The 27,225-nt window shown below is 50.9% G+C and overlaps 1 protein-coding gene across 1 annotated transcript in view; it reads right to left on the bottom strand.

Annotated features, from left to right (window-relative positions):
• Positions 1-19,634, bottom strand: part of FRAS1 (Fraser extracellular matrix complex subunit 1) — a 293,078-nt gene extending 273,444 nt beyond the window's left edge. Inside the window, exons 1-2 of the mRNA XM_075998690.1 lie at positions 19,462-19,634; positions 10,720-10,751 (exon numbers count right to left, since the gene is read on the bottom strand). Of these exons, the coding sequence (XP_075854805.1) occupies positions 10,720-10,751; positions 19,462-19,537 (108 nt within the window). The 5' untranslated portion in view covers positions 19,538-19,634. The remainder of the gene's footprint in view (positions 1-10,719; positions 10,752-19,461) is intronic.
• Between the last annotated feature and the right edge of the window lie 7,591 nt (positions 19,635-27,225).

Raw genomic sequence — 27,225 nt, 5'->3', positions numbered from 1 at the left:
TATTAGTTCAAATGCTTTGGACGCAGTAACATAAAATCCAATTTATTTTGGCTTAAACAATAAGGGAATTTCCTAGCTCATACAACACTTCCCCAGGAAGGCCAGTTTCTGGGCTGGTTAAGTCAGCAGATCAACGACCAGACTCCTCAAGGCGTCAAACGCTTCCCTCTTTCTCCCCATCAACCTCGGTGTGCTGGCCAGGTGTTCTAATGCTTGCAGAATCTTCGCAGCCCTGCCAGAGATGGCTCCGTCTGTGCCAGTGCTCAGAGACTAGCCTTCAAGGTCTCCCATTAACGGAGAATTCTTCTTTCCCACTGCTGAGGTTTCCTTTCTCTGAAGGAATATCAACATGTAACCCCAGGCCTTTCTTATCCCTGGGGGGGTGGCATGAGCTATCTCACTGCTAAATGTGAAAGAGCAGCTAGTCATGCTTGACTCAGCTCTGCCTTCCCTCCTCTGCTAGGGAGCAAACCTGTCAACCAGGAGCGTCAGTTTTTGTCTGTTCCAGCAAGCCGTAACTCTCTCCTGGGCAGCCCTCCTACGTGGGAAAGCCGCCCGGCAAGACTGCCTATGGTGCCTGCGTCTGCCCGGCTCTGAGGGTGCAGGGTCGGCAGCCCTTCACGTGGGAAAGCCGCCCAACAAGACTGTCTGTGGTGCCTGTGTCTGCCCAGCTCTGAGGGTGCAGGGTCGGCAGCCCTTCACGTGGGAAAGCCACCCGGCAAGACTGTCTCTGGTGCCTGCGTCTGCCCGGCTCTGAGGGTGCAGGGTCGGCAGCCCTTCACGTGGGAAAGCCACCCGGCAGGACTGTCTGTGGTGCCTGTGTCTGCCCAGCTCTGAGGGAGCAGGGTCGGCAGTCCTCCTACGTGGGAAAGCCGCCCGGCAAGACTGCCTGTGGTGCCTGTGTCTGCCCAGCTCTGAGGGTGCAGGATCGGCAGCCCACTTAGCTAAGAAAACTAAGCTATGCCCTCCAACTAGCTTCACTTGTTAAAAGATAAAGGGTGATATTTGACTCCTGTATTTTACTCTGTTTTAGTTTTCAACTTGTTCAGAACTGGGGGAGGAGGTACTATCACAGGGCCCTCTGGAACACCCAGCAGTCTTAGCAGACCTCCATGCGCGTCTCCTTGGGCACAACTGGTCACATACCCACTCCTAAGCCAGTCGCTTGCAAGGGAATATAAGTTTCCTGATTGGCTCACAGCGAGGACTGCACGAGTCACGTGAGGAAGGGGTGGAAGTCTGGAAGAAAATCAGGACTCTGCCAACAAAGAAAGGGGGGAAAAGGCTGTTGCCTAGGCAACATATTCCAGGGATACGACTCATGTCTTATTAATCTTGGCATTCCCCATACACCCCACCACAGGGTCTAGCACGTGGTAGTGGATTGATAAGTGGCTTTGGAATCAGTTGGATCATTACTTCTGCACACACCTACGGCAAATATGAGAGGGAGAAGTCTCTTCTTAGCCTCTAATTTCAGGGCCCTTTTGTCCCCGATCTCGCATTCCTTAGACCAGTTTCATTCTAGATTATAGGGTAACTCAATACGGCAAGAGCACCAAAGAATAATAAGTGTCTCTTTCTGTTAATGATTCTCTCCTGCTCACTATTACCAAACCATTTCAAGAATGTAAGGTACAAGGAACAGTGAAACCTGCTCTCGGATCAGACACTCGCCCCTGCCTGGTCCCTCCCCACCCATTCGATTTCCCTTTAGAGGAAGAGAATGACATAAATTTAATAAATAGCCAATCTTGGGAGCTGTCAGGAAAGAACCCACAGGTCATGGCCCAAACTCAGGAGCCTCCTGGGTACTAACAATAAACTGTTTCTCACTATGAAAGCTTTTCCCTTTCCTTCTTCCTTTCATTTAGCTTATTAGTTCTGGGAGCCTCAGAAATCACTGCTAAAAGAACTTAGGTGGGACACCAGAAAGTGCTACGCTTATTTTACATAAAACTGATGAGTGACTTGTTTTAACTATTTGTGCCAATGATACATTTAAGTGTTCCTTCTTGTCGCAGAAGCAAAATGCTATCCATACAAAATTTTCAAAGGCAACTTTTCTTTAGACATTTGTAATTCAAATTCCAAGAAAACATAAGCTAGTTTAACTCAATTGTCATTTGTTATTCATATATTATCTTCCCCCGAGTAAGCAAAGGACTTTATTTTTATTTATTTATTTATTTTTGAGACAGAGTCTCACTCTGTTGCCCAGGCTAGAGTGCTGTGGTGTCAGCCTAGTGCACAGCAACCTCAGACTCCTGGGCTCAAGCAATCCTCCTGCCTCAGCCTCCCAAGTAGCTGGGACTACAGGCATGCACCACTATGCCTGGCTAATTTTTTCTGTATATTTTTAGTTGGCCAATTAATTTCTTTCTATTTTTTAGTAGAGTCGGGGTCTTGCTCTTGCTCAGGCTGGTCTCAAACTCCTGACCTTGAGTGATCCTCCCGCCTCGGCCTCCCAGAGTGCTAGGATTACAGGCGTGAGCCACCAGGCTGGGCCAAGGAAAGGACTTTAAAAAGTAAGCAAGCTCTAACATGGTAATACCATAAGGCATCATAAATGAGTGATGGGCCTATTTGAGGCAATATATATGTGTGTGTGTATATATATATATGCATATATTTAATATAATGCACCATGTATAAAATAGACACATGTACACGTATATATTTTGCAGTTATAAACAGAAATGGGGAAAAACACAAAATAAGGTACTATGTGGTTAGGTAATTTGGAGCAAATATGACACAAACTTTAAAAAAAAAAGTTGGGAGGAACGTGTAGTCTGACCAGAAAATTGAGATGTATGATCACGCATAGCACAGTTTGGGCAGATTAATACAGCCGCCAAGCTCAGCTGCATCTTCTACATTCAAAACAAAGCATAAGAAATGTGTTTGTTAACTTAAAACATCTGTTCCTACTACGAGAATATGAATAGGAATAAAAATGCATATGGATTATTCATCAATAAAAATACAAAATATCTTGTATTATTCCTCTCACACAATTATTCTGAGAAGATATAAATTCCCAAATAGGAAACCAGCACATCTAATTATGCTGAGCAATTTACAAAAACCCAGCAAGGGAAAAAAAACTTCTCTGAGGCACCTGGAGCACGATTCTCCCTACCTGGCACCACGCGGACAAAGTCTCTTCCTGTGAAAACGCGGGGGAGAACCCCCTCCTCGCACACTGGGGAGTCAGGGGCTGTCCTCACCCTCTCCCTCCCAACGCCTCCTTTCTTAGGCAGAAACGCGCAGCTCTAACCTCCCATCCACATGTGAGAACCCAAATTCGAGGAGCCTTTGGAAGCCATCTAGACCAAGCCACCACTCTCTCATGCCTGACTCTGTTTGTCCAGTCTCAACTGGAATACCTCTAGTTACAGGAAGCTCACTACCTCTCTAACTTTATGCCAGCACCTAGCACAGCAATGATGTGTTGCAAAAAAACATAAAGTTTTCCCCACAAATAAGTATATTTTATTATACAGTGACATTCCCACTGAAAAGCATATTCCTGTATTTTAAAATAAATGAAGAAAGGCTAGAGGTATAAAAAATGATAAATTCTTGTTAAGCTGTAATTAAAAACAGAGACATCCCACAACACCCAACACCCTTAAGGGAAATTGAGGAATGGCTGATTGTATGGCTTCCCCTCTGGGGAAGCCTCATAGAGGAGGCCAAGCACCATCCCCACTGCTGAGATTTCCGGATGCTTCCAAAGCAGCCACTGACCAAGATTCACTAAGTGACTGTGGGAACTTTGAGCAGTTACAGGGAAAACCTCCAAATTTTTTCATTTCTCTTCTCTCTAAAATCTCTTGAGCATGTTGATGAATGCTAGCACAAATACAATTTGGAGACAGTTTCCCATCTATGGAACTACCTCTTTTGTGTCGCAGTTTCAAATAAAACAAAGTAACACTACAGCACACCAATTTTTAAAGACTGGCACCGAAGAGCTCTGTCTTCCTTAATCTTAACCCTAATAAACAATGCCCACAGATTAGACCAGAAGTTCCCAATTTTTTTCTGCAATATAAACAATGGATAGCACTCCCAGGAGTACACTAGATTGTGACAAAACATAAAAAAAAAATTATGAAAATGTTAAAGGGATATGTAAACTTGACTGCAGGTGATGGGTCAGCTCTAACTCTCCCCTTTTTCTTTTATTCAAGAAAACATTACCTGCTATTACACATCCACTAAACAAAAAAAAAGAAAACATATGGAGCAATGGAGACAGTAGCGTCGTAGCGGAGTTGACCTCAAAAGCGGTCAAATTATATAAACGAACAAACAGCAATCTCAGGCATACGACAAATGTCCTGTCACCTTTCTCACAACTGCTGAGACTGTGCAGCAAGTTTTCACCCGAGTGAGAACCAGGCGCGAAGCCATACTGCAAGCTTAAATACTAGAGCTTTAAGCTCTAAAGCTGCGCTGCCCAACTCAGTGGCCACTAGCCATGTGTGGCTACGCAAATGTAAACTTTAATCAAGACTAAACACAATTTAAAGTTCAGTTTCCCCAGCATCACTAGTCACTGTTCACGTGCTCAACAACCACGCGGGGCTCACGGCTGCCGCATGTGGACGGCGCGGCTGCGGCACGCTCCCACCACTGCAGAAGCTCTGGGAGTCTCGAGGAGCGTCTAATACAACAATTATTTCACAAATTTAGGGACTGAGACCCCACTGCATTCAGCTGACTCACTCCATGCTACAAGCTAGTGAGTCCAAAGCAGGACCTAGACAAGACACTCGGACGTGTTGCTCACGCATGTCCACTCCAGCGCCCTGTCGTCACCTAGGGATGTGAGCGCCTGTTCCCTGGGGCGCAGTTCTGGGCTCTTTCACACGCAGGCTCTCCACAAATGGCCACACTAACCCGATGAGGAACAGGACCCCCGCTATGCAGAAGATGAAGTTAGGACTCAACTACACAAAGTGTCATATCTGAGACCACACAGCAGGTACACAGTGGCACCAAAATTCAAACTCCAAAGCCTGGATCTTCCTGCTGTTACCTATCATATATACTCAGCACTCCACATTTTTTTTTTTTTTTTTTTTTTAGAATATAGGAATGGGAACACATTTTTTATTATCTGTGAAAAACTTTCTTTCAAATTTGCTAAAAATTAATGCCTTATGGGACACTTTGTCAGCAGAAGTATTCCGAGTAGGAAAATCCCAACACCTAACGCGTCTGATGGAGGGAAGAGGAGCGGTTTGTCGGCCTTGCTAACCGTCGCGGCCTCGCGGCGGCAACTGCAGCAGCCCCACTGCGGACCGCAGGCCACGATCGCCGGGCTGACTGCTTCGTGCTGATCTCCCCTAATCTTGCCTAGCGACGCTGAAAACCTGAACTTTAAACACTGTTTAATTTCGATTAAAGTTTAAATTTGAATAGTCATACAACAATCCCGGGAAGTAAGTACTTCATCTCCATTTCGCAGACAGAAAAACTGGAGAGTCAATCCATCCATCCCAGGAAGAAGCAGAAGTGCTGGCTTGAAGTGATGCAAAAAGAAAGTTAACTTTTTTTTTTTTAACCTCACATAGTTGGAAAAGAACTGAGGGTATGTGAAAACTCTGAAATGAAAGCTTTATTTTCCTGCTCACACTGGATGGCCCTGTCACAGGTAAACGTATTACCCGGCAGTTTCCCTCGGATGGATTCCTGATTTAACGCCGTCACACTCTTCCACGAGGGCTGAACTGAGAGAAAGTCTCGTGAGCCCGGGGGTGCACGGGTATTGTGGGGTAAGAAACGCATCTGAAAATAGATTATTCAGTGCTTCTCAAGGTATTTTTAGTCCCTTCTGGCAATTTCTGGCCTGAGGAATGGAAAGAAGAGAAAGATAGGGAAGACTATTTAAGAAAGGAGAAGGAAGAGAGCTGAACTCGGCACACAACGGAGACCTCGAGGGCTCCCTGTGGCTAAGGGCCGGATCACCCTCGGCCCTCAGCGCAGTCCAGAGCGCTGTCGGAAGTTGGCAGACACAACGCGACACAAGTCGGGGTGTATATTAATGTATACGCACACACTTACATAAATACATGTGTGCACACATGCACATATAACACACTGTATATTACATATATTTTTAAGGCCAAGTCACCCTCCAGACACGTCTTGCATCGTGTGGTGAATCTAGTGCAAGCCAGCGCAGCACAGCCCCAGCTGCACGGGAAGGGGTCAGCCAGGGACAGCTGGCGTTTGCGGGAGGTCAGCGACACAGACGGGCAGGGACAGCTGCAGGGCAGGTGTGGCAGCAGGGTGGGCACACAGCACTGAGGTGGTGACATCACCCAGCTGTTTTCAGACACAGCAAGTGGCCTGGCTTGGCTGTGGGAAACAGAAAGCTCAACGCGACGGCTGAAGAGGGTTTGAACCTGTTCCTGCGGCTCTTACTGTGAAGCTCTGGACAAATGCCCTAAACTTTCTGAGCCTCAGCCTCTTCGCTGGCAAAGACAGCTCGTCTTCCCTGAGAATGCTGAGAGTACTAAATGCTAATACATAGTAGGTGCTCAATAACTGTCCCTTCTTCTTGTCCTTCTTGGCTGTCCGAGAGGCATTTAGTCATGGCAGAAGAGCACGGGCCAGCGACTGCATCTGGGTGTGGGAGAGGCTCTCCCTGTCCCCGAGTCACATGGGGGTGGCAGGGGTTCCAGAAGGTACGCAACTTGCCCCAGGTCACAGAGCTGGTTTGCAGCAGAGGAGAAAGAATCAAAACCAGGGCTGTCCGGCTGCCAGGGTGGCGAATGTTGCACCCGGCAGCTTCCTAAGCAACGAGTGATAAGGCAGAAAAGCTATCAGCGAGAGGAATCCTGGCAAGACAGGCTGACAGCACTAAAGTAGCAGCAAGAGCCTAATTCCATGTTTCCATTTGCTTGATGTATTCCACAAGTTCATCGGGGTAAAGCTGATGCTTTGCCATTTTCATCCAGACCAACCTTCTACTTCTGGCTACTCACCTGAGAAATGAATGGACCTCAAGAACCTCCCACCCCTGGCCCAGTTTCCTCACTGATAAAATGGAGAGTTTGGGCTACAAGGGTTCCGAAGTCACTTGCACCTTTAAAGTGGCGAACATGCGGGCAGGATTACCCGCAGGGACACCAGGTCACCATTCCCAGAGCCAGCTGTTAGGTGTGAAGCCCCGTTCCACCCAAAGAGCTGCTTAGCCAGGGAACCCTAGAATAGTACATAAACGTTCTTAAACTCTTCATTTCCATTCCAAATATGTAAACGTCCACCCGCTCCCCAATTCCACTGAGGCAGACGCACCGTCTGTCCCTAACCCAGGCTGTGTGGAGAGAGAGCAGTGATGATTGCACAGACAACCGGCAACGCCCACAATGCATCGCCTGCGATTTCCAGTTTCGGTGTCCTTCAAATGAGAAGGGAACTTTAAAGTGGTTACGAATAAATCCAAATACAGAAACTCTCTAGATTTTCAAGTTTTTCCCCTAAATCTTTTATAGCTGTTTCTCCCACACTTAATTTGACAGCAATTTTTTTTAGTGACTCAGCTCTGCGGAGTCTTTTTAAAGTATTCAGCATAGTTTCCCTAGAAACAAGAACACTCATTTCTTTTCACGTTCTCGTTTGAGCAGTTTAATGAAATGACAAGTCAGATATTGTCGTTCCCCTTCGCTGGCTCCTCCAGTGGCTCGCCCCACCCAGAAGGCCAGGCTGGGTCTGCACGAGGCTCTCCGTGCTCCGGCCACCGTCAGTCCACCCTCTGACCCCTCCTGCCACCCTGCGCCTTGGTCCTGTGCTCCGGCTACGCTGACCTCCGCCCTCCATCCACCCTCTGACCCCTCCTGCCACCCTGCGCCTTGGTCCTGTGCTCCGGCTACACTGACCTCCACCCTCCGTCCACCCTCTGACCCCTCCTGCCACCCTGCGCCTTGGTCCTGTGCTCCGGCTACGCTGACCTCCGCCCTCCGTCCACCCTCTGACCCCTCCTGCCAACCCGCGCCTTGGTCCTGTGCTCCCACTATGCTGACCTCTGCCCTCCGTCCACCCTCTGACCCCTCCTGCCACCCTGCGCCTTGGTCCTGTGCTTGGCTACGCTGACCTCCGCCCTCCATCCACCCTCTGACCCCTCCTGCCACCCTGCGCCTTGGTCCTGTGCTCCGGCTACACTGACCTCCACCCTCCGTCCACCCTCTGACCCCTCCTGCCACCCTGCGCCTTGGTCTTATGCTTGGCTACGCTGGCCTCCGCCCTCCATCCACCCTCTGACCCCTCCTGCCACCCTGTGCCTTGGTCCTGTGCTCCGGCTACACTGACCTCCACCCTCCGTCCACCCTCTGACCCCTCCTGCCACCCTGCGCCTTGGTCCTGTGCTTGGCTACACTGACCTCCACTCTCTGTCCACCCTCTGACCCCTCCTGCCACCCTGCGCCTTGGTCCTGTGCTTGGCCACGCTGACCTCCGCCCACTTCCCCGTCGGCCCTCAAGCTCTGCTTTCGGCCGTCACACTGGCGGTTTCCCTCTGGAATTCTCCCTTCTGTATACCCAGGGGCTAGCTCTTACAATTACCTCTTTCCGTCTGTCTTTTCGCAAATGCCACCTTCTCGGTGAAGCCTTCCTCATCACCCTGTTTAAAGTCGCCGCCCTCGGCCCCCATCCAGGATTGTCTACCCCCCAGGCGCCGCGGCTCTTACCCATAGCCCACCTGTCGGTGCTCTACAAATACCCTACTCTTCAGAATTCGAGCTCCAGGAGCGCAGGGATTTTTATCTGTTTGTTCCCTGTTGCCTTCCAGTGCCTAGAACAGCAGGTCTGTAGTTGTCACTCAATAAATATTTGTTTAATAATAATCTTTACGATGATGCCAAATGTAGTGTCTCTCAGGCTGAACTGCATAACTGCCATAGTCAGTAGCTCAGGCTGGTGAAGAGGTTTTGAAACTAATGCAGCAGAGCCTTGGTGAGCAAAGAAGTCACCGGAGTGTTGGAAGTGTGTGTGCTGGTGTGAGAGCGCCCAGCCCGCCTGCCTCGAGCAGCCGCCAGCCCGGACGCACCCCGGCACGGCACGGGGAACAAGGTCGTCCTAAATGCAAGTTGGCTGGACAGTCTCTCCTTTTAACTTGATCAAAATACCTCCCCGATTATTTCATGCTTTCACATTCAAATGCACAATAATACATGGCAAGGTCAATTGCAGCAGATGACCCAGCCACTTGTCTTCAGATACAGGCGGAACAACAAAGACAGGCTGTCTTGTTCCTGTCCACCATTTAATGGCCAGGTACCTTCAGCAAATGTCTTCATCTCTCTCTCCTCCTTGGTTCTCCACCAAAGAGGAGGAAGGTATAAAATAACACGTGGCCTGCCTATTTTATTAGTCTGCTGTATCAAATGGACCAGCAGCTATGAAAATATACTGAAAAATTATGTAGCATTCTATACAATAAACAATTTTCTCCGTGTTAACATGGATAACTGAATTGTCTGTCACATCTACTATAGCTCTCCAAAACTGATGATTTTAGAGCACTTTGATTTTAAAATGATTCCTAAAATATATTAAATATATATACAGAAAGAAAAGTCTGCTTTTAAGGGCATGGAATGAGAAAGAGAAGGAAAATGGCTTTTTCCTGATTCTTTAATAGAAAAACACAAAGAAGAAAAAGACATAAATCTGCACACCAGTAACTAGTATGTAAAGTTCAGATTCAAGAATCTTACTGTGAATGTCTACAGTATCCAGACTCATGGACTTCAGACATCCCTCACCTGCTGCGACACCACCAGGGTAATGCGAGACGACTTCTTAATATCACACGTGTCAACAGCAGTCTGTGCTGTGAATGAGCAGACCCTTTCCAACCATTTTAGTTCTGGTTTATTATAGCATTTATTAAACTAAAATAAAAAACTGGTGAGGAATGACTTGTCACACCATTTACTAGAGTTGGTGGAGTGTAGACGGTCTTTTCAATAGGCTTTAACACACTGCCATGCACCACAGTGCATTATTAATGGAAAGAAATGCAGGAGACTCACATCAGCTTTCCCCCCAAGTCATTCTGACATTAAATTTATTTATTTTTTTAGCATATTATGGGGGTACAAGTGTTACGGTTACATATGTTGCCCATGCCCCCTCCCCCCTTGAGTAAGAGCTTCAAGAGAGCCCATCCTGACATTAAATTTAGAATCAAGTCTACCTTATATGGCAAGGTTCAGAGATAAAATGTTAATCTGTTTGTTATTCTCCAAAACTTAAGTTTATAATTCAAAGTAACAATCAGGAATCTTTCCTATTCTACTGAATTTACAAATCATACTTTTTTTGGAGAAGGGTTCAAAGGTAGAAGCAAATGCAACAGGAAGATAAACAATCTGTGCCCCAGTTTGTATCTGACAAGAGGACGGGATCTAATTTTCTCTCTGATTGAAAAAACACAAAAGACAGCCACAGAATGCAAATTGAGTGTTGGGTGTTTGAACTTCTCTTCCATTACCTGAGTATCCAAATGGAACTAATTTACTCTGGAAAAGGTATTCAATAATTGAGCATGATTGTGCCAAGATGAGGGCTAATTCTCAAACTGCGAAGGAAAATAAACATATTTTACAATGATAAGGTCACCTCACTCACTCAGTAACCTCAATCAATCATTTTACATTCAAAAGAAACAAACCAAATATATTAAGAATGACCTACCGCCAACAAGGAACCCTGATGGACACAGGCACCTGTGGGGAAAACAAAGCAACAATTAAAAGGTGCATAATGAACCGGCAGCACCGCACAGCAGGCTTACTGCTAAAACCACATCAGCAAACTGTGCTTGTCCCAAAATCGTAAAACTTGAGCATTTCTTCCCCTGGGGAAATAACCCCATACACCAAAACAGCATTTCTCAGACACACACGAGGCAAAGCATCATCAAAACTTACTATTTCAATTTAAAAATAAATGTATTTATAACGATGTGCTATGAATACAGTGTACATTTTTCTTTGTGATAAGTCAGCAAAGCCTCCGTAATCCAGTCCCAATTTATTTATCCAGGCTTCTCTGCCCCTCTTCGCTTACACCAATTCTCCAGTCCCACCCAAGAGGCCAACTGAGGGCCCTGTGAGATATTTTCACGTCCCGATGCCTTTGCTCATTTCGTCCCCCACACGAGACGCAGCCGGTCTCTTCGAGTGCCTTGAACTTGACCCCATCCCCTTCATGAGACTTCCCAGCCCACAGGATTATGCTCTTTTGAGCTCACAATGTTTTGTGCCTGTGCTATCCATTTGTAAACTCATTCTTGCACACGTCCTTGTGATATCTTTGCTAAGGATGAGGGAATGCTGCATACACCCTACCACACTGTATATATTAGCGCACACACACTCTTAGGAAAGGGCTGCTACTATTTCTTTGATTCCCCACCCTGTAGGTATCACCTGGGCACCTGGCTGATTAATACAAAATACCTGCTTCAGCCTTTAACACAGCGCAAACCTCTTTAGGGAGATTAAACCATTTTATAGCAGAGTAGTTAGTACAAGTGGTAGTTTATTGAAAAGAACTCTTCTATTCAGCTCCTGACCTCCACGACTCTTTCAACCCGCTTTTCACTCAATTTTTTTCTGATGGGCTGCTTATGAACTGACGCGTCTTTATGTTCCCGCCATTAAGCACCAAATGAAAAGCAACAGACGGTCTAAATGGAAAGAAGGCTGAGTTTGAATGGGCTGCCCACACATTCTGAATAACTAACACATCACAAAATAAATCTGTAAGCTTTATACTGGAAAACAACTTAAAATTATAATCTAATTAAAAAAATGTACCCACATTCTCAACCAATTTTTGAGCTGAGCGATAGGTGCTGATCTAACCTAGAAATAGGTGGGCAGTGTGCCTCAGCTACTCTCTCAGAAACTGAGGCTGCAAAACAGATCGTAGCAGCACATGCACACCCAGGTAGAAGCACACCTCCACAATGTGCCACAGCCCGGTCCCAAGGACAGAAGGACAGATTTTACTACGCGCCTGCCTCTAACAGACCATTCATGACGTCTCAAAAATATTAACTTCTCAGAGAAACACCAGTATACCCTCTTCACCAATAATGGAATTAAGAACAAACTTTGAAGAAAATGAGATGACTATTTACACTTGGGTTTGAATCCGAGATCTCCATGGGCAAATCTATGGAAATGATTTTCCATGCTCTTGACATTCAAATAAGAATAACTTGAGATAAAACCTTGGGGGGAAATTCTTCTTAATTGACTTATTTTTCCTTAAGAAATCTCATTTCAAAGACCTAGTATTTCAGTCTATGATTTGCCATAAGAAAGGATATGCATGTGTGTATGTAAAATAACGAAATCTCAAATAAGCTATATCGACACAATTTACTTTCTAAATTACTTATATAGACATATTTAATTACTTCTGATGTTTAAAGAATTATAACGATCATCATCATTTAGGTACAATTTCACAAAATTTAACCTTTATAATAAACAAAATTTAACTTTTAGAAAAAACACACAAAAAATTTTAACCTTTAGAATAATTTCATTGCTCCACTTCATAGCAAGGTCATTTCCTTTCAAAGGTTCAAAAGAAATCAAGCTTCTTTTTAATTTTTTTTTTTTTTTTGAGACAGTCTCGCTTTGTTGCCTGGGATAGAGTGAGTGCCGTGGCATCAGCCTCGCTCACAGCAACCTCAATCTCCTGGGCTAAAGCAATCCTCCTCCTGCCTCAGCCTCCCGAATAGCTGGGACTACAGGCTTGTGCCATCATGCCCGGCTAATTTTATATATATATATTAGTTGGCCAATTAATTACTTTCTATTTATAGTAGAGACCTTCGAACTCCTGACCTCGAGCAATCCACCCGCCTCGGCCTCCCAGAGTGCTAGGATTACAGGCGTGAGGCACCGCGCCCGCCAGGCTTCTTAAGAAGTATCCGAGTACTCACATCAAAACCCATTTTTGGAAGTTTACAAAGACGTTATAAACTCACTGCAACATGAAAAAATAAGCAGCGCTGAGTGTGGCCACCTGGGTAAGCCGAACGTCTGCTGGAGACTCAAGTCAAAACAGTGTAGAGCTGCTGATAAATTCCATCACTAGCAAAAGGAAATAACTCAATTTGGGTCACCGTATGATGTACAATTCCAAAAGAAATAAGTTTTGCCCTCTGAGGGCTTTCCTAAAACAGAACAGGCCTACCCGGAAGGCAGTGGCACGAATCAGTCTCCATTAACACAGCTTCCAAACCTCATTTCCACTCTCTTGAGAAAACAAAGCACTCCAGTAAGACGCCCAGTCCTATCAGACATTTATCACCGCCAAGGCCAGGCGCGGTCGCCAAAGCAAGCATAGACCTCAGCACAGGCGGCCCACCCACCAGCGGATGGAAGGGGGACGTCAGTCAGCGTTGGGTGCTGTGTGGGGCTTCTGTCCGGAGCTAGAGCAGGAGCCTTTTCACTAATCGATCAGTCACATGATACAGGACACAAAGCCCCTCCCTCCACTCATCATGTTTTTTCTTAAGCAATACCAAAATGATTGTGGGTCTATCTGAGGTTTATATTTATGGCTTTGGTTGAACCATGATGAAAACTCCAGTTCAAGGTGAATTCTGAGAGATGCAGATCTAAAAGGAGAAAAAGGAGGGGGGTGCATTGCAGAAAGACAACAGGAGCTAGAGTTCTCTAACCATGAAAGTTGGGGCAGGAATATAGCTGAGATGCTGGGTAACTTAAGTTCTAACATCCGACAGCCAGTGAGAAAGTGCATACGGTTCTGCAGGGTGAGGCAGTTTTACAGTGCATCAAAGGAATCCCAGCCCCAAGACCTGGGCTGTTCTCCTTCCCATGTGGTTGGCCCATTTCTTGCAGGTCACACAGACAAAACGTTACTGCATAAAATTTAAACAAGTAAATGTCTGTTTTGGACATCATAATGTACTCTTTCATGAGATGCCTCTACAAAATCCAGTATTTTCAGAGAAAATCTGAGACGTAATCTGTACCAGTACTTACATCCAGAAACTACTCACTCTAGAAACTAACTGTAGACGGAGCAACTCAGAGAAGTTAAATCCCAGAGCCGCAAAATGTCAGGCCCATCAGTTCAAAGAAATGGTGGTAGCTATAACCCACAAGACATGAAAAGATGTGGACAGCGTGGCATTGCGAAAACGTGACTCGATGGGAACAAGCAGCCACGGGTTGGCATTTAAATGTTCAGGCTTTATGTTGTGTTATTATAATTCAGCACATGGCTGTATACACTGTGGAACAGTTAAAATAGAATCATTTTCTGAACTGACAGGACAGCTCGTGTCCTGATTATTGCCAACTAGGATTCAGATCAATTAATAAAGTAGTTAAAACGAAAATGGGCCAACTGTTTCGGAACTACTGTAAGATTTGGCACGAGGCTCCAACTTCGCCACGCGGCAGTCCCTCCCCTCTTCTGAGCCACGTGGTGGAGAGTACTTCATGACTGCGTGTGTCTAAGTGCAGCCGAGTGATGTTGCCACCCAAGTCTGTAACAGTGAATGTGCATGCTGCGTCCCCCTAGACGATGTACACTATATGCAGAGAGTAACACCCAGACCCAGTCCTCAGAGGGGATGGCAGTATGTTAGGGCTGTATATCACCCCGTTATTTCCACTAGCCTGAGTCACCAAAGCCAGAAGATGCAAAGATGCAATCAGTATCTAACATTTCAATACTGGGAAACCCAGCAAAGAGCAAATGCCCTACTGCTCCTCCACTGATATTAGTGATTTCTGGGTATGCAAACCCCTTGAGGGCAAGGAATACAGGAGTTTGGTTTTGTTTCTCTTTTTGATATCTGTACACCCCCAACCAAACATAACCTAACACATAGCTATCGTTTATAAATAACGTTTATAAACAAACGTTTATAGAACGAATGGAGAGATAGGCTATTCTCCTAGCCAATGTCTTGTCTTCCCGAACATTGAGTTTTAAGCAGCGAGTTCCTCATCAAGGGACTCTCCAGGCAAGAGTGGAACCAGAGATGACAACCCACATAAATAAAACACAGTCTATCACATGGTCCTTTCAATGTAATCTGTCAATGGCATCTATAGGAAAAGCCTGGGAGGTTGTGGGGCTGCCTAAAGTCACATGGGCAGTGATGGGACACAGACTAGAGCTCAGTTTTCTCAACTTCCTGTTCTACGACCCTTCCCTAATCCAAGGCAACTGCTCAATCCGGTATAACTTCACAGGATTTCCACATGTCAACACAACTCAAAATGAGTTTCTCCAGAAAATGCCATGGCCAAGTTTCTCTGATTCAGAAAGTGGCCATGTAAGAAGTTTTTCTGTGACTTCTTGATTTTATTAAGTTCTTAAACCATAGTAGTTTACCATTTTAGCAATATAAGGCAATGTAAAATACCACCACCAATGATTTGCTAGTAAAAATGTATTTTCCTTTTGATAATTAAAATTTAGAACTAGAAAGCTGCGACTGAAAGCAGATGCTGATCTTTTTTCTGTGCTTGATTAGCAAAAACATTTTAGAACTATCACCTAGCCAGATTCCTCATTCAGTAAACAGAACTACAGCCCAAAGAAGTTAGGTGGTTCATTCAAGGTCAGCCAGCTAATCAGAGGCCAGTCTACCAGTTAAGCTCAATTCAAAAGAATGTGATTGGCAATACTTGTTCATGGGACCAATTTTCCTGAGCACCTACTGTGTATTAGGAGCTGAACTAGAGATATGAGAACTACTGGGAGCCAGCCTGACCAGCCAAGCGAGGAAGACCACACCTACATCGGCCATAGCTGTGGAAGGGATTGACTGGTAGGCTAGAAGCATGCAGGACACCTTCTCTGAGCACTGCAGAGAACAGCAAACTCTGCCAGGAGCTGGCCAGCAAAGGTGTGGCGGAGCACATAGCACCAAGAGAAGCACACATGGACATGCTTCCTTTCCATTTTTAAAAATCATTCCCTAGGCTAATGATAAAGACTTGACGAAATCTCTAAGACCCTTAAGGTTGCCACTCTTGACTGCAACGTTCTTATTTTTAAAAGAAGAAAACCTTGACGGAACCAAACCAAAGTCTCATCCGATGACAACTGATATTTTGTCTGTGGGAGTGATATGGCTTAATTAAATAAAGTAAATGAGACAAAGTGTGAAAAGTGCTTAGCATAGTGCACGTAATTGTGTGTTCAATAAATGTCCACGGTGATTCATTCATTCACTTGTAGATAAGCATCAGTATGACTTGGGTGGGAACTCTCAGACATCTATCAATTTATCAACCCAATTTGTGAAATGACTACAGAATGCTTTAAAGGTGGGGTGGAACAAGAAAAAGGGACGTTTCTTAAGACTCTTTGAAGAATACTGTCTGCATGGCTCATCCCCACCCCCAATCAAAAGACTGGCGGTTCTTAAACTCTGCCCACTGTAGGGCGCCCAGTCTTCCCAAGAGTGCACCCAGTAGGTTCTCAATAATGCCTTTTACCATTTCAATACCTCTTGAAATAACCTTTTTCCCTTTGGTGCAGAGAAACGGCATCATTCCAACTGCCCCTGGTGAGCCATGTAAGTGAGAGCAGTTTCTCGCATTGCTGGGATAGGGCGCTAAGAAACTGCCACGGAGGGAAAGCAATTTTTCTAAGTGCCAAGTTCAGGCTTGGGTGGCCTGGACTGAGTCTCCCATGCGGTTTATTATAATGAAGCCCTACAAGTTGGGGTTTCCAAGCATACACGCCCATGTACATACACAAACACAACAAAGACGCACTTCCACAGAACGTGCCACTCCAAGGAGCCCACGCAGGGCCCGGAGGAGCTTCCCGGGGCGGCACCCTCCACGCGCTCCCCGGGACGGCACGGCACCCTCCACGCGCTCCCCGGGACGGCACGGCACCCTCCACGCTCTCCCCGGGACGGCACCCTCCACGCGCTCCCCGGGACGGCACCCTCCACGCGCTCCCCGGGACGGCACGGCACCCTCCACGCGCTCCCCGGGACGGCACGGCACCCTCCACGCTCTCCCCGGGACGGCACCCTCCACGCGCTCCCCGGGACGGCACGGCACCCTCCACGCGCTCCCCGGGACGGCACGGCACCCTCCACGCGCTCCCCGGGACGGCACCCTCCACGCGCTCCCCGGGACGGCACGGCACCCTCCACGCGCTCCCCGGGACGGCACGGCACCCTCCACGCGCTCCCCGGGACGGCACCCTCCACGCGCTCCCCGGGACGGCACGGCACCCTCCACGCGCTCCCCGGGACGGCACGGCACCCTCCACGCGCTCCCCGGGACGGCACCCTCCACGCGCTCCCCGGGGCGGCGGCAGCGCCCTCTTCGGCAGCGCCCTCTTCGCTTCGGGAGGTGTCCCCTGCAGGGCGCCGCTTTGCTCGCCCAGGCGGCCACCAAGGAGGAGGCGGCTGCGGCGGCGCCTGGAGGGCGACCGGGCCGGGCTTTGTCCTCCCCGGCTCCCGCCCCGCGGATCGGCCGGCCGCTCCCCTCCCCGCCCGCGGGGCAGGTGGCGCTCAGCTTGCCCGGCTGGCACCCCGTGACCCTCGACCCCTCCCCCGAGAGGGACGCGGACCGCCTCCACCCCCCTCCTCCCCGGGGCGCTGGGGTCCCACGGTCGGACCCGGGGCCCACGCGCAGGGGGAGGGACTGCGCGAACCCCGCCTCATTGATCGCGTTCCAGGGAGGCGGCCCGCCGCCGGTCTACGCTGGGGAGGGTGCCCCCCTGGAATTTGGGGGGACAGACCGGGCTCTGCTGTGTGTCATGGATGTCACCTGGAATTTGGGGGGAAGGACCGGGCTCCACCTGCAGGTCATGTAATGTCACCTGAAATTTGGGGGGACAGACCAGGCTCTGCCTGCGGGTCATGGAATGTCACTTGGAATTTGGGGGGACAGACTGGGTCATGAAACCCTAACTGCACTTTGGGGGCACAGACCGGGCTCCCCCTGCGGGTCATGAAACCCTAACTGCACTTTGGGGGGACAGAACGGGCTCCCCCTGCGGGTCATGAAACCCTAACTGTACTTTGGGGGGACAGACCGGGCTCCCCCCGCGGGTCATGAGACCCTGACTGCACTTTGGGGGGACAGACCGGGCTCCCCCCGCGGGTCATGAGACCCTGACTGCACTTTGGGGGGACAGACCGGGTTCCCCCCGCGGGTCATGAAACCCTAACTGCACTTTGGGGGGACAGACCGGGCTCCCCCCGCGGGTCATGAGACCCTGACTGCACTTTGGGGGGACAGACCGGGCTCCCCCCGCGGGTCATGAGACCCTGACTGCACTTTGGGGGGACAGACCGGGCTCCCCCCGCGGGTCATGAGACCCTGACTGCACTTTGGGGGGACAGACCGGGCTCCCCCCGCGGGTCATGAGACCCTGACTGCACTTTGGGGGACAGATGGGGCGGGAGGGCGAAGGCTTGAAGGCGGATTTCCGTCTCAAAGAGCCGAAGTACGTTCGCGCAAGAGAGAGCCGCCCGCTCCCCGCCGGCTCCCGCGGCTGCTCGCCCCGCGGCAGGCGGCGGAGAAAGGAATCCCGCCGCCCGCACACTCGCCACACGCGCCACAGCGCGGCGCCGCCAAGCGGCCCCAGCCGGGTCTCCTCAGAGACAGCCGCCCGGCTCGCTCCGGCCCCACAGAAACTTCCGCCGCCCCGGCAGCGCCAGAGACCCCTGCGCTCCTCAAACTGCACGGTCCCCACACGCACACACAGACACACACGCACACACACACCACACACCACACACACACACACACCACACACACACGCGGCGCCCTCACCTTCCGAGCGCCCGGGCAGCGCCAGAGACCCGCTGCGCTCCTCAAACTGCACGATCCCCACACGCACACACAGACACACACGCACACACCACACACCACACACACACACGGCGCCCTCACCTTCCGAGCGCCCGGGCAGCGCCAGAGACCCGCTGCGCTCCTCAAACTGCACGATCCCCACACGCACACACAGACACACACGCACACACCACACACCACACACACACACGGCGCCCTCACCTTCCGAGCGCCCGGGCTGCGCCAGAGACCCGCTGCGCTCCTCAAACTGCACGATCCCCACACGCACACACAGACACACACGCACACACACACACACACCCCACACACACACCACACACACACACGCGGCGCCCTCACCTTCCGAGCGCCCGGGCAGCGCTGCAAACCCGCTGCGCTCCTCAAACTGCACGATCCCCACACGCACACACAGACACACACGCACACACACACACCACATACACACACACCGCACACACACTCTCGCACACGCGGCGCCCTCACCTTCCGAGCGCCCGGGCAGCGCCGCAAACCCGCTCCGCTCCTCAAACTGCACAATCTCCACACGCACACACACACACCACACACCCGGCGGCCTCACCTTCTGAGCGCCCGGGCAGCGCCGCGAGCCCCGCCAGCGCCAGCGCCGCCGCGAGCCACGCTCCCAGGACGCGCATCGCCGCTTCGGCCCCGCACCCGGCGCCCGGAAGGCGGGATGCGGGCGGCCACCTCCGGGGAAAGGCGACGAACCGGCCCTGCCGAGCGGCCCTCACACCGGCCGGCGGGCGCGGGACCCGGCTCCCTCCCCGCCCGGCGGCGCAGACCCGGGCCCGGCGCGGCTCTTCGAAGTTCGCCCGGGAAGGCCACCCGCCCGCCAGGCCGCCCGGCTCTGCGCCCTCGCCCGCCCGCGCGCCGGAAACTTTGTGCGGCCGCCCGGGCGCCCCCTGCAGCGGCGGGCCGTCCCCGCCGGCACCGCCCCTCGGCCCGCCCCTCGCCGGGCGGGGGCGCGAGTGCGGGCGCGGCTCCCCTCGCCCACGCCGCCTCACCGACCGAGCCGGCCGCAGCGCGGGGCGGGCTCACTGCGGGGCGGGGCCGCGGTTCGGACGCGCGGAGGAGGAGCCGGGAGGCGGGGAGGACGCGCACTCGGGCGCCGGCGCGGGCGCCCAGACCCCAGCGGGGCCCGCCGCTCCCGGCGTGAGGGGCGCGCCCGCCGGCGAGAGCTCGGCCCGGGCTCGGCTCGGCGGCGCCTCGGAGGGTCACGTGGGCGGCGGGCGGGGGCCGGAGCGGCCGGATCGCGCGTTCCCGCCTGCGGCCGGCCCGGCTTTGTGCGGCGGGACGGGGCGGCCGCGCGGCGCGGTGGGCGGGGGTGGGCGGCGGCCCCGCCCGGGCGCACCTGCGGGCCGGCCCGCTCCGCTCGCGCGGGGAGGGCGCACCGGGGACGCGCGCCGCTCCGGCCCGGCTGGGGGCGCGGCGGGCCGGCCCTCCCCTCGCCCCGGAGCCCCGCCGCGCGTCCCCGCGGACCGCCTGGCCCACCCCGGACTCGTCTCGCCCCCCCACCGCCTGGGCGCCCCCCCCGCCCCGCCTCGCCCCCCCCGCCCCGCCTCGCCCCCCCCGCCCCGCCCCACCCCCGCCTCGGCGCCGCCCCCCCCCCGCCTCGCCTCCCCCCCCGCCTCGGCGACCCCCCCGACCCGCCTCGCCCCCCCCCGCCTCGGCGACCCCCCCCCCCGCCTCGGCGACCCCCCCCCGCCTCGGCGACCCCCCCCCGCCTCGGCGCCGCCCCCGACCCGCCTCGGCGCCGCCCCCCACCCGCCTCGCCCCCGCACCGCCTCGGCGCCCCCCCCACCCGCCTCGACCCCCCCCCACCTGCCTCGGCGCCCCCCCCACCCGCCTCGACCCCCCCCCACCCGCCTCGGCGCCCCCCCACCGCCTCGCCCCCCGCACGGCACTGCGACCCGCCGAGGCCGCGCCCACGTGCCGGCGCCGAGCGGGGCCGAGTTCCCCGAGGACTGCCGGGGGGCGGCGGGTTTCACAGAGCCGAGTTCAGATGGCGGGTGCGGGTCTGAAGCTGTGAGAGAGGGACGGGCGCCTCGCGGGGCGCCGCCTGGCGGACCGGCCTCAGTGGGCGGGACGCGCCTTGGATGGGGAGTTTGCGGGGCGGGAGGTGCGGGGCTGGGGGGCGGTTTGGGGGCGGGGATTTGCGGGGCAGGAGGAGCGGTGTTGGGGGCGGGGTTTGCGGGGTATGAGGAGCGGTGTTGGGGGCGGGGGTTTGCGGGGCAGGAGGAGCGGTGTTGGGGGCGGGGTTTGCGGGGTATGAGGAGCGGTGTTGGGGGCGGGGGTTTGCGGGGCAGGAGGAGCAGTGTTGGGGGCGGGGGGTTTCGGGGCAGGAGGAGTGGTGTTGGGGGCGGGGAGTTTGCGGGACAAGGGGCGGTTTGGGGGCGGGGATTTGCGGGGCAGCAGGAGTGGTGTTGGGGTGGGGGTTTGGGGGCGGGGGTGGGGGGCCGTGTTGGGGCGGGCGGGAGGAGGGGTGTGGGGCTGGGGGTCCTGCGCCCCGTCCCGCGAGCCCCGCCGAGCGCCCGGTTCTGACGCGCGCTGACGCGGGAACGCAGCGGCGGGCCGTGACCGTCACGTGGAGCCGGCACACGGGAGCGTCCGACAGCCTGACAGACCCCTGCCCGGTCGCAGGACTGGGGGTGCGCGGTCGCCCGGTGTCTCCGCTGGGCTGCGGCCGCCCTAGGGTCGGAGCCCTGTCGCTGTGTCCAGGACTCCCTCGGTGCCCTCCAGACGTTCGTCGAGGAGTGCGGTGAGCCGGACACCGAGTCCCTGAGAGCTGCGGCGTCCGAGTGGGGCTGGGCCTCGACCGCTGCCCTCGAAAGGCCTCCCTCTATTTAGGGTGCACGTGGTCTCGGTCCTGCACGGTGCTGTGCAGACTCGGCTTCCAGCTTCGCAGAGCCGGGCCGCCCTCGTCCCCTCCCGTATGGAGATGCGGTGGCCACGGCTGCCTGGGAGCAGTTTAGGCAATTTATTCTCTCGAAAAACCAACGATCTGATTTTATTTAGGAATCATACAGTTATGGCACTCAAAGGGGTATCGGGACATATGTTACACTTGCTAATTGCAAATGTGCTGCTTTTTCTACAGGAGAGGAAATAAGTGGAGAGAAGAAAGAAGACAGAGCAGCTCTACCAAGATGCCCGAATGCATCGCGTGCTGCGGGTGTTGGATGTGTGCGCCGCATTCCCCTTCCCCCAGCCCGCTGCAGCGGCGGTCACCGGCCTGCTCATAGCATCCCTTTTCCTCCCTAATTAAGCCAGCAGGCTCCTCCAGGGTCCCTGCTCCAAGATCACTTGGGTGGCCAGGTGGCTAAAAGGGTCAACAAGTATTTTCATAATATTAGGTATATGTAATGCCTAATATGCATAACGCCTCCTATGGCCATTTAAGCTGAAATGTTGGAAAAAGCAATTATGTTAGCATAACATTTCATTATGGTGAAAATTTAGTAAGCGTTTTATAGATATGCAGCTAATCATCACCAGCTTATCCTTAGAAGTTAACCTCTACAAATGAGTGCTTCTTAGGAAGTTGCAGTTTGCTAGCCAGAGATATTTAGGTTTACGTCTTCACTCGTCTTTATTTACGTGTCTGGATTCCACACCTTTTGTGAGTGTGTCCCACGGTATCTCCTTGGATGGACCCTACTGTCATCTCTTCACGTTTCCCTGGCTTTGTTGCTACCCATTTGGGGGAATTTATTTATTAACAACAACTGCTGCAAATGATAATAGCTATCACATGTTGAGTACTTTGTGCCTATCACTGTACACTTTCCCATGTGATCTTCCAGTAACCCTGTGGGACTGACAAGTGAAATAACTGGTATTTGGAGAGTTAAGTAATCTGTCTAAAGTCAGATAGCCAACACATGACACAGCACATTAGAGCAAGAAACTAGCTACCATAACAGGCAAACCTCCAAATCATAGTCTCTTAATGCAACGAAAGTTTCCTTGTCCGGCACATCCTGGCCCCTGGGCACTGGTGGTCCCTGTACATTGGCGCCTGGGCCCCGGTGACTCCTTACAGCCAGGTCACGGTGGAACACGTGACACACGTGACTTCTGCAGAGGGTGATAAAGGAGACACTGCCACTCATAAGGGTCTCAGCCCTTCCTCTCACAGGCCAAAGATAGGACTTAGTCTCATGGCCCCTAGCTATCGCACGGGAGCATGAGACAGACGGGAACACGGATGCACTTGGTGAGCGCTGGCTGCACTGCCGCACTCCAGAGCCCATGCTTGTAACTGCCTCAGCTGCTCTGAGTTACGCCATCAGCAAAGCTCCACAGGAACCTTCCCTGCTGCCACGACCTTTGCTGACCTGGTTACCTTGGCCTCGCTGCTTCTCCAGTCTGCCTTTACTGTCGTCCCTGCTCTCCGCTTACTCTCCTTTCCCTTTCTTCTTCCCATCGCCCGTCCTCTGCTTCTGTCTGCCTTCCTTTTGCACAGCCCGCTCCACCTGCCGAGTCTCTGTCGCACCCTTCTCCTGTGTGTGCCTTCTCTGATCTGCCTGCCTGCCCCAGGAGTATTCTTGCAGCGTTAGTGCACTTGTTCTGCCTTGGCAGTTTTAGCGTATGACAATATTTGTTGCTTTTTTTCCTTCTCCAAACAATTATTCCAAAACAGAACATTAAAATAACACAGAACTATAAACGGGAAGGCTCTGCTGTAATCTAACACTTCCACAGAGATAACCACAGCCTACATATTCAGACATTTTTCTCTGTTAACTAAAGGTAATTCTCGTTACAAAAATAGAGTTATAATGTACATGTCATTTTATAACCTGTCTTTTTGTCCCACTGAGCACTATACTGTAGGGGGGTCACAAGTTTCTAAACCAAATCATCTTGATCTACCTCATCCTTTTTAAGAGCTGCTTGGGTTTACATTGTAGGGATATGTCTTTACATATTTCACCAATCCCCTTTTGAAGAACATTTAAGTTGTTGCAAATTTTTTGCCATTATAAATAATATAGCATTAAATGCCCTTATAAAAGCCTTTTGTATGCTTACCCTATTATTTCCCTGGAAAAACATTGTAGGCAAAATTGCTAAGTCAAAACATGCATATTTTTCATTGTGATGTATGTATTATTTAATATTTGCAAATATCCAAAGATAATGTAGCACTATTCTTAACCCCACTTATTAGCTGTGTCTTTAGGCAAATTAATCTCCCTGAGCCCCAGATTCCCTGTCTATAAAGTAGACATTAGAATAGTGCTCACCTCACAGGACTTTTGTTTGCATTAAATAAGATAAAAATATCTGGTGTAAGTTATCCACTTAACAGATGTAGCCAAGTGGAATACGGGTATTTTTTAAATTTGCATTTCTTTCCTCGTTAGTGAGGTGAAACACTGTCTCTTATATTTATTATGGATCTGTGTGTGTGTGTGTGAATGGCCTGTTTATATTTCTTTTTCAGTGGGTTTTTTATTCCTGTGTGAATTGTAAGGGTTATTCATATATTCCAGATATTAACCCTTTGTACTCGCTTGCTGTTTTCTCATTATCCAATCAACATTATCCACACTCGACACCCGAGTGCAAAGGGTTAATCCTACTCTTGGAATCTGGATACTGCTTTATTGAAAGGGAGTAGTTATTTACTGTTTATTTGTGTGGGATACCATAGTTTCCTCAGTCACTGGAAGCACATGTGAGATTAAAACCAAGGAGAAAAGGTTTTCCTGGAATAAAAGAAACAAAGGCCCCCCCATTTTTTATGTGTTGTCTGTTTGATTTCCCACTTGCAGCAGCCACCCACCCCACGCCCGGGTGCAGTCACAGCCTTCGTCCCAGGCCGGGCCTTTCCTCAGTGCCTGCCACCTCACCTCCGGCAGGTGTCTCAGTGTCGCCCTGTGCCCGCCATGCCACACGGCAGAAGGTCAAGCGTAGCGGTCACTGAAAAAGCCAAATGGCCACGGCGGGCAGTACAGGAAAAGCAGGTAGGTCATCTCAGCACGTTGAATCAATTTCTTCCCGGTGCAGATGACAGCGCCACCGTTTGTTTTCACACAGAAGCCCCGCAAGGTGGGGTCTGACTCTTCCTGCCCTTCACCCTGACATGCATCCTCACCTCCAGACTTCTAAAATTTTATTTGCTGTTCTCTATCTCACTGGTTATCTTCTTGTTGCACCTAGAACACTTCGGATAGCCTACCCGCCTAACCATTACTGGCAATAAATACAAGATAGTCATGACAATGATAAAAAAAAGTGCTGACAGTTTTGTAAGAGCTCTTGAAAAGTGGTTAGTCTGAACTAAGATGCGCTGCAAGTATAAAACATGCACCAGATTTCAAAAACTTGGTACCAAAAAAATGTAAAATCTTTCATTAATTTTGTATACTAATTGCATGTTGAAATAATAATTTATGTGTATTATGTTAAATGAAATATATTATTAAAACTAACTTTACCTGCTTCTTTTTACTTCTTAAAATAAGAAAAAGGCTACTAGGAAATTACATTAACATATGTCTGCTACACACCTATGAGAATGGTTTAAGAAAACCAAACTGATAAAATCAAGCACTGGCAAGGTTGTGGAGCTACTGGAACTCTCATATATATTTCTGGTGTTAATGCAAAATGATAGTCATTTCAGAAAACAGTTTGGCAATTTAAACATGAACTTACTCCACTCCTAAATAGTTACTTGAGAGAAATGAAAGCCTGTGTTTACACAAAAACCTGTATAATGCCTATACTGGCTTTGTTAGTCATCAAAAACTAGAAACAGGCCGGGCGCGGTGGCTCACGCCTGTAATCCTAGCTCTCTGGGAGGCCGAGGCGGGCGGATTGCTCAAGGTCAGGAGTTCGAAACCAGCCTGAGCAAGAGCGAGACCCCGTCTCTACTATAAATAGAAAGAAATTAATTGGCCAACTAATATATAGAAAAAATTAGCCGGGCATGGTGGCGAATGCCTGTAGTCCCAGCTACTTGGGAGGCTGAGGCAGGAGGATCACTTGAGCCAGGAGTTTGAGGTTGCTGTGAGCTAGGCTGACGCCACGGCACTCACTCTAGCCTGGGCAACAAAGCGAGACTCTGTCTCAAAAAAAAAAAAAAAAAACTAGAAACAACCCAAACGTCCCTCAACTGGGAAATGAATAAACTGTGGTATATCCATACCATAGAATTCCATTTAGCCAAAAAAGGAACCAACTATTGCTACGCATCACAGCATGGATGAATCTCAAATGCATTATGCCAAGTGAGAAGAAGCAGACTCGAAAACTACATACTCTATGATTCCATTTATGTGACATCCTTAAAAGATAAAACCATAGGGTCAGAAAACAGAGCAGAGTGGCCAGGGCAGGAGTCAGGATCAACTCCAGAGGGTGGTACACAGGGTGGCTTGAGGAGGTGATGCAACAGCCATAAATCTTGATTGCAGTGGTAGCCATGTGAGCAAATGTGTCTGTCAAAACTCACAAACTATACACTAAAAAGGATAAATTTTACTATATGAAATTATGCTCTAAAACAGGAAAACAACAACAAAGAAATCTTAGCAAATAAGCACTGCCTTCGTATTCGGCAATACCAATTACAGTAGCAAAGTTAGTACAAACAATGACATATCTGGCTTGCATTAATTTCCATCAGACACACTGCGTTAGACAATGGGCATCTTCACTTGGGGCCAAAGCGCCACAGCAATGCCTCCCCCTCCCCCCGCGCCTCACAAGCAGCAGCAGAAGGCGGGGCAGCCTGGGGTAGGTCCAGTCCCTGAACGGCTTCGTGGAGCAAAGGCCTCTGGCAACATTCGATGGCGAGCTGGTGTGAGAAAGAGACTTTGTCCGGCTAAGCAAGAAAGGTTGGGGGTTGTTTGTTACCTCAGCACACCCCGCTGCCCCGATGAGCGCTGCCCGCCACCGGGCCGGCCTCCTGTGCCACACGGTCCCACTTTTTTTTTTTTTCTTTGAGACAGAGTCTCACTTTGTTGTCCAGGCTAGAGTGAGTGCCGTGGCGTCAGCCTCACTCACAGCAACCTCCAACTCCTGGGCTCAAGCGATCCTCCTGCCTCAGCCTCCCAAGTGGCTGGGACTACAGACATGTGCCACCATACCCGGCTAATATATATATATATATATATATATATATATATATATATTAGTTGGCCAGTTAATTTCTTTCCATTTATACTAGAGACGGGTCTCGCTTTTGCTTGAGCTGGTCTCGAACTCCTGACCTCGAGCAATCCACACACCTCTGCCTCCCAGAGTGCTGGGATGACAGGCGTGAGCCACCGCGCCCGGCTGGGTCCCACTTTTAGACACAGGATACTTG

Source organism: Microcebus murinus, chromosome 29 (genome assembly GCF_040939455.1).
Source record: "Microcebus murinus isolate Inina chromosome 29, M.murinus_Inina_mat1.0, whole genome shotgun sequence".
NCBI classification, from domain to species: domain Eukaryota; kingdom Metazoa; phylum Chordata; class Mammalia; order Primates; family Cheirogaleidae; genus Microcebus; species Microcebus murinus.
The sequence above is the reverse complement of the archived record's forward strand: the minus strand, read 5'-3'. Positions and strand labels throughout refer to the sequence as shown.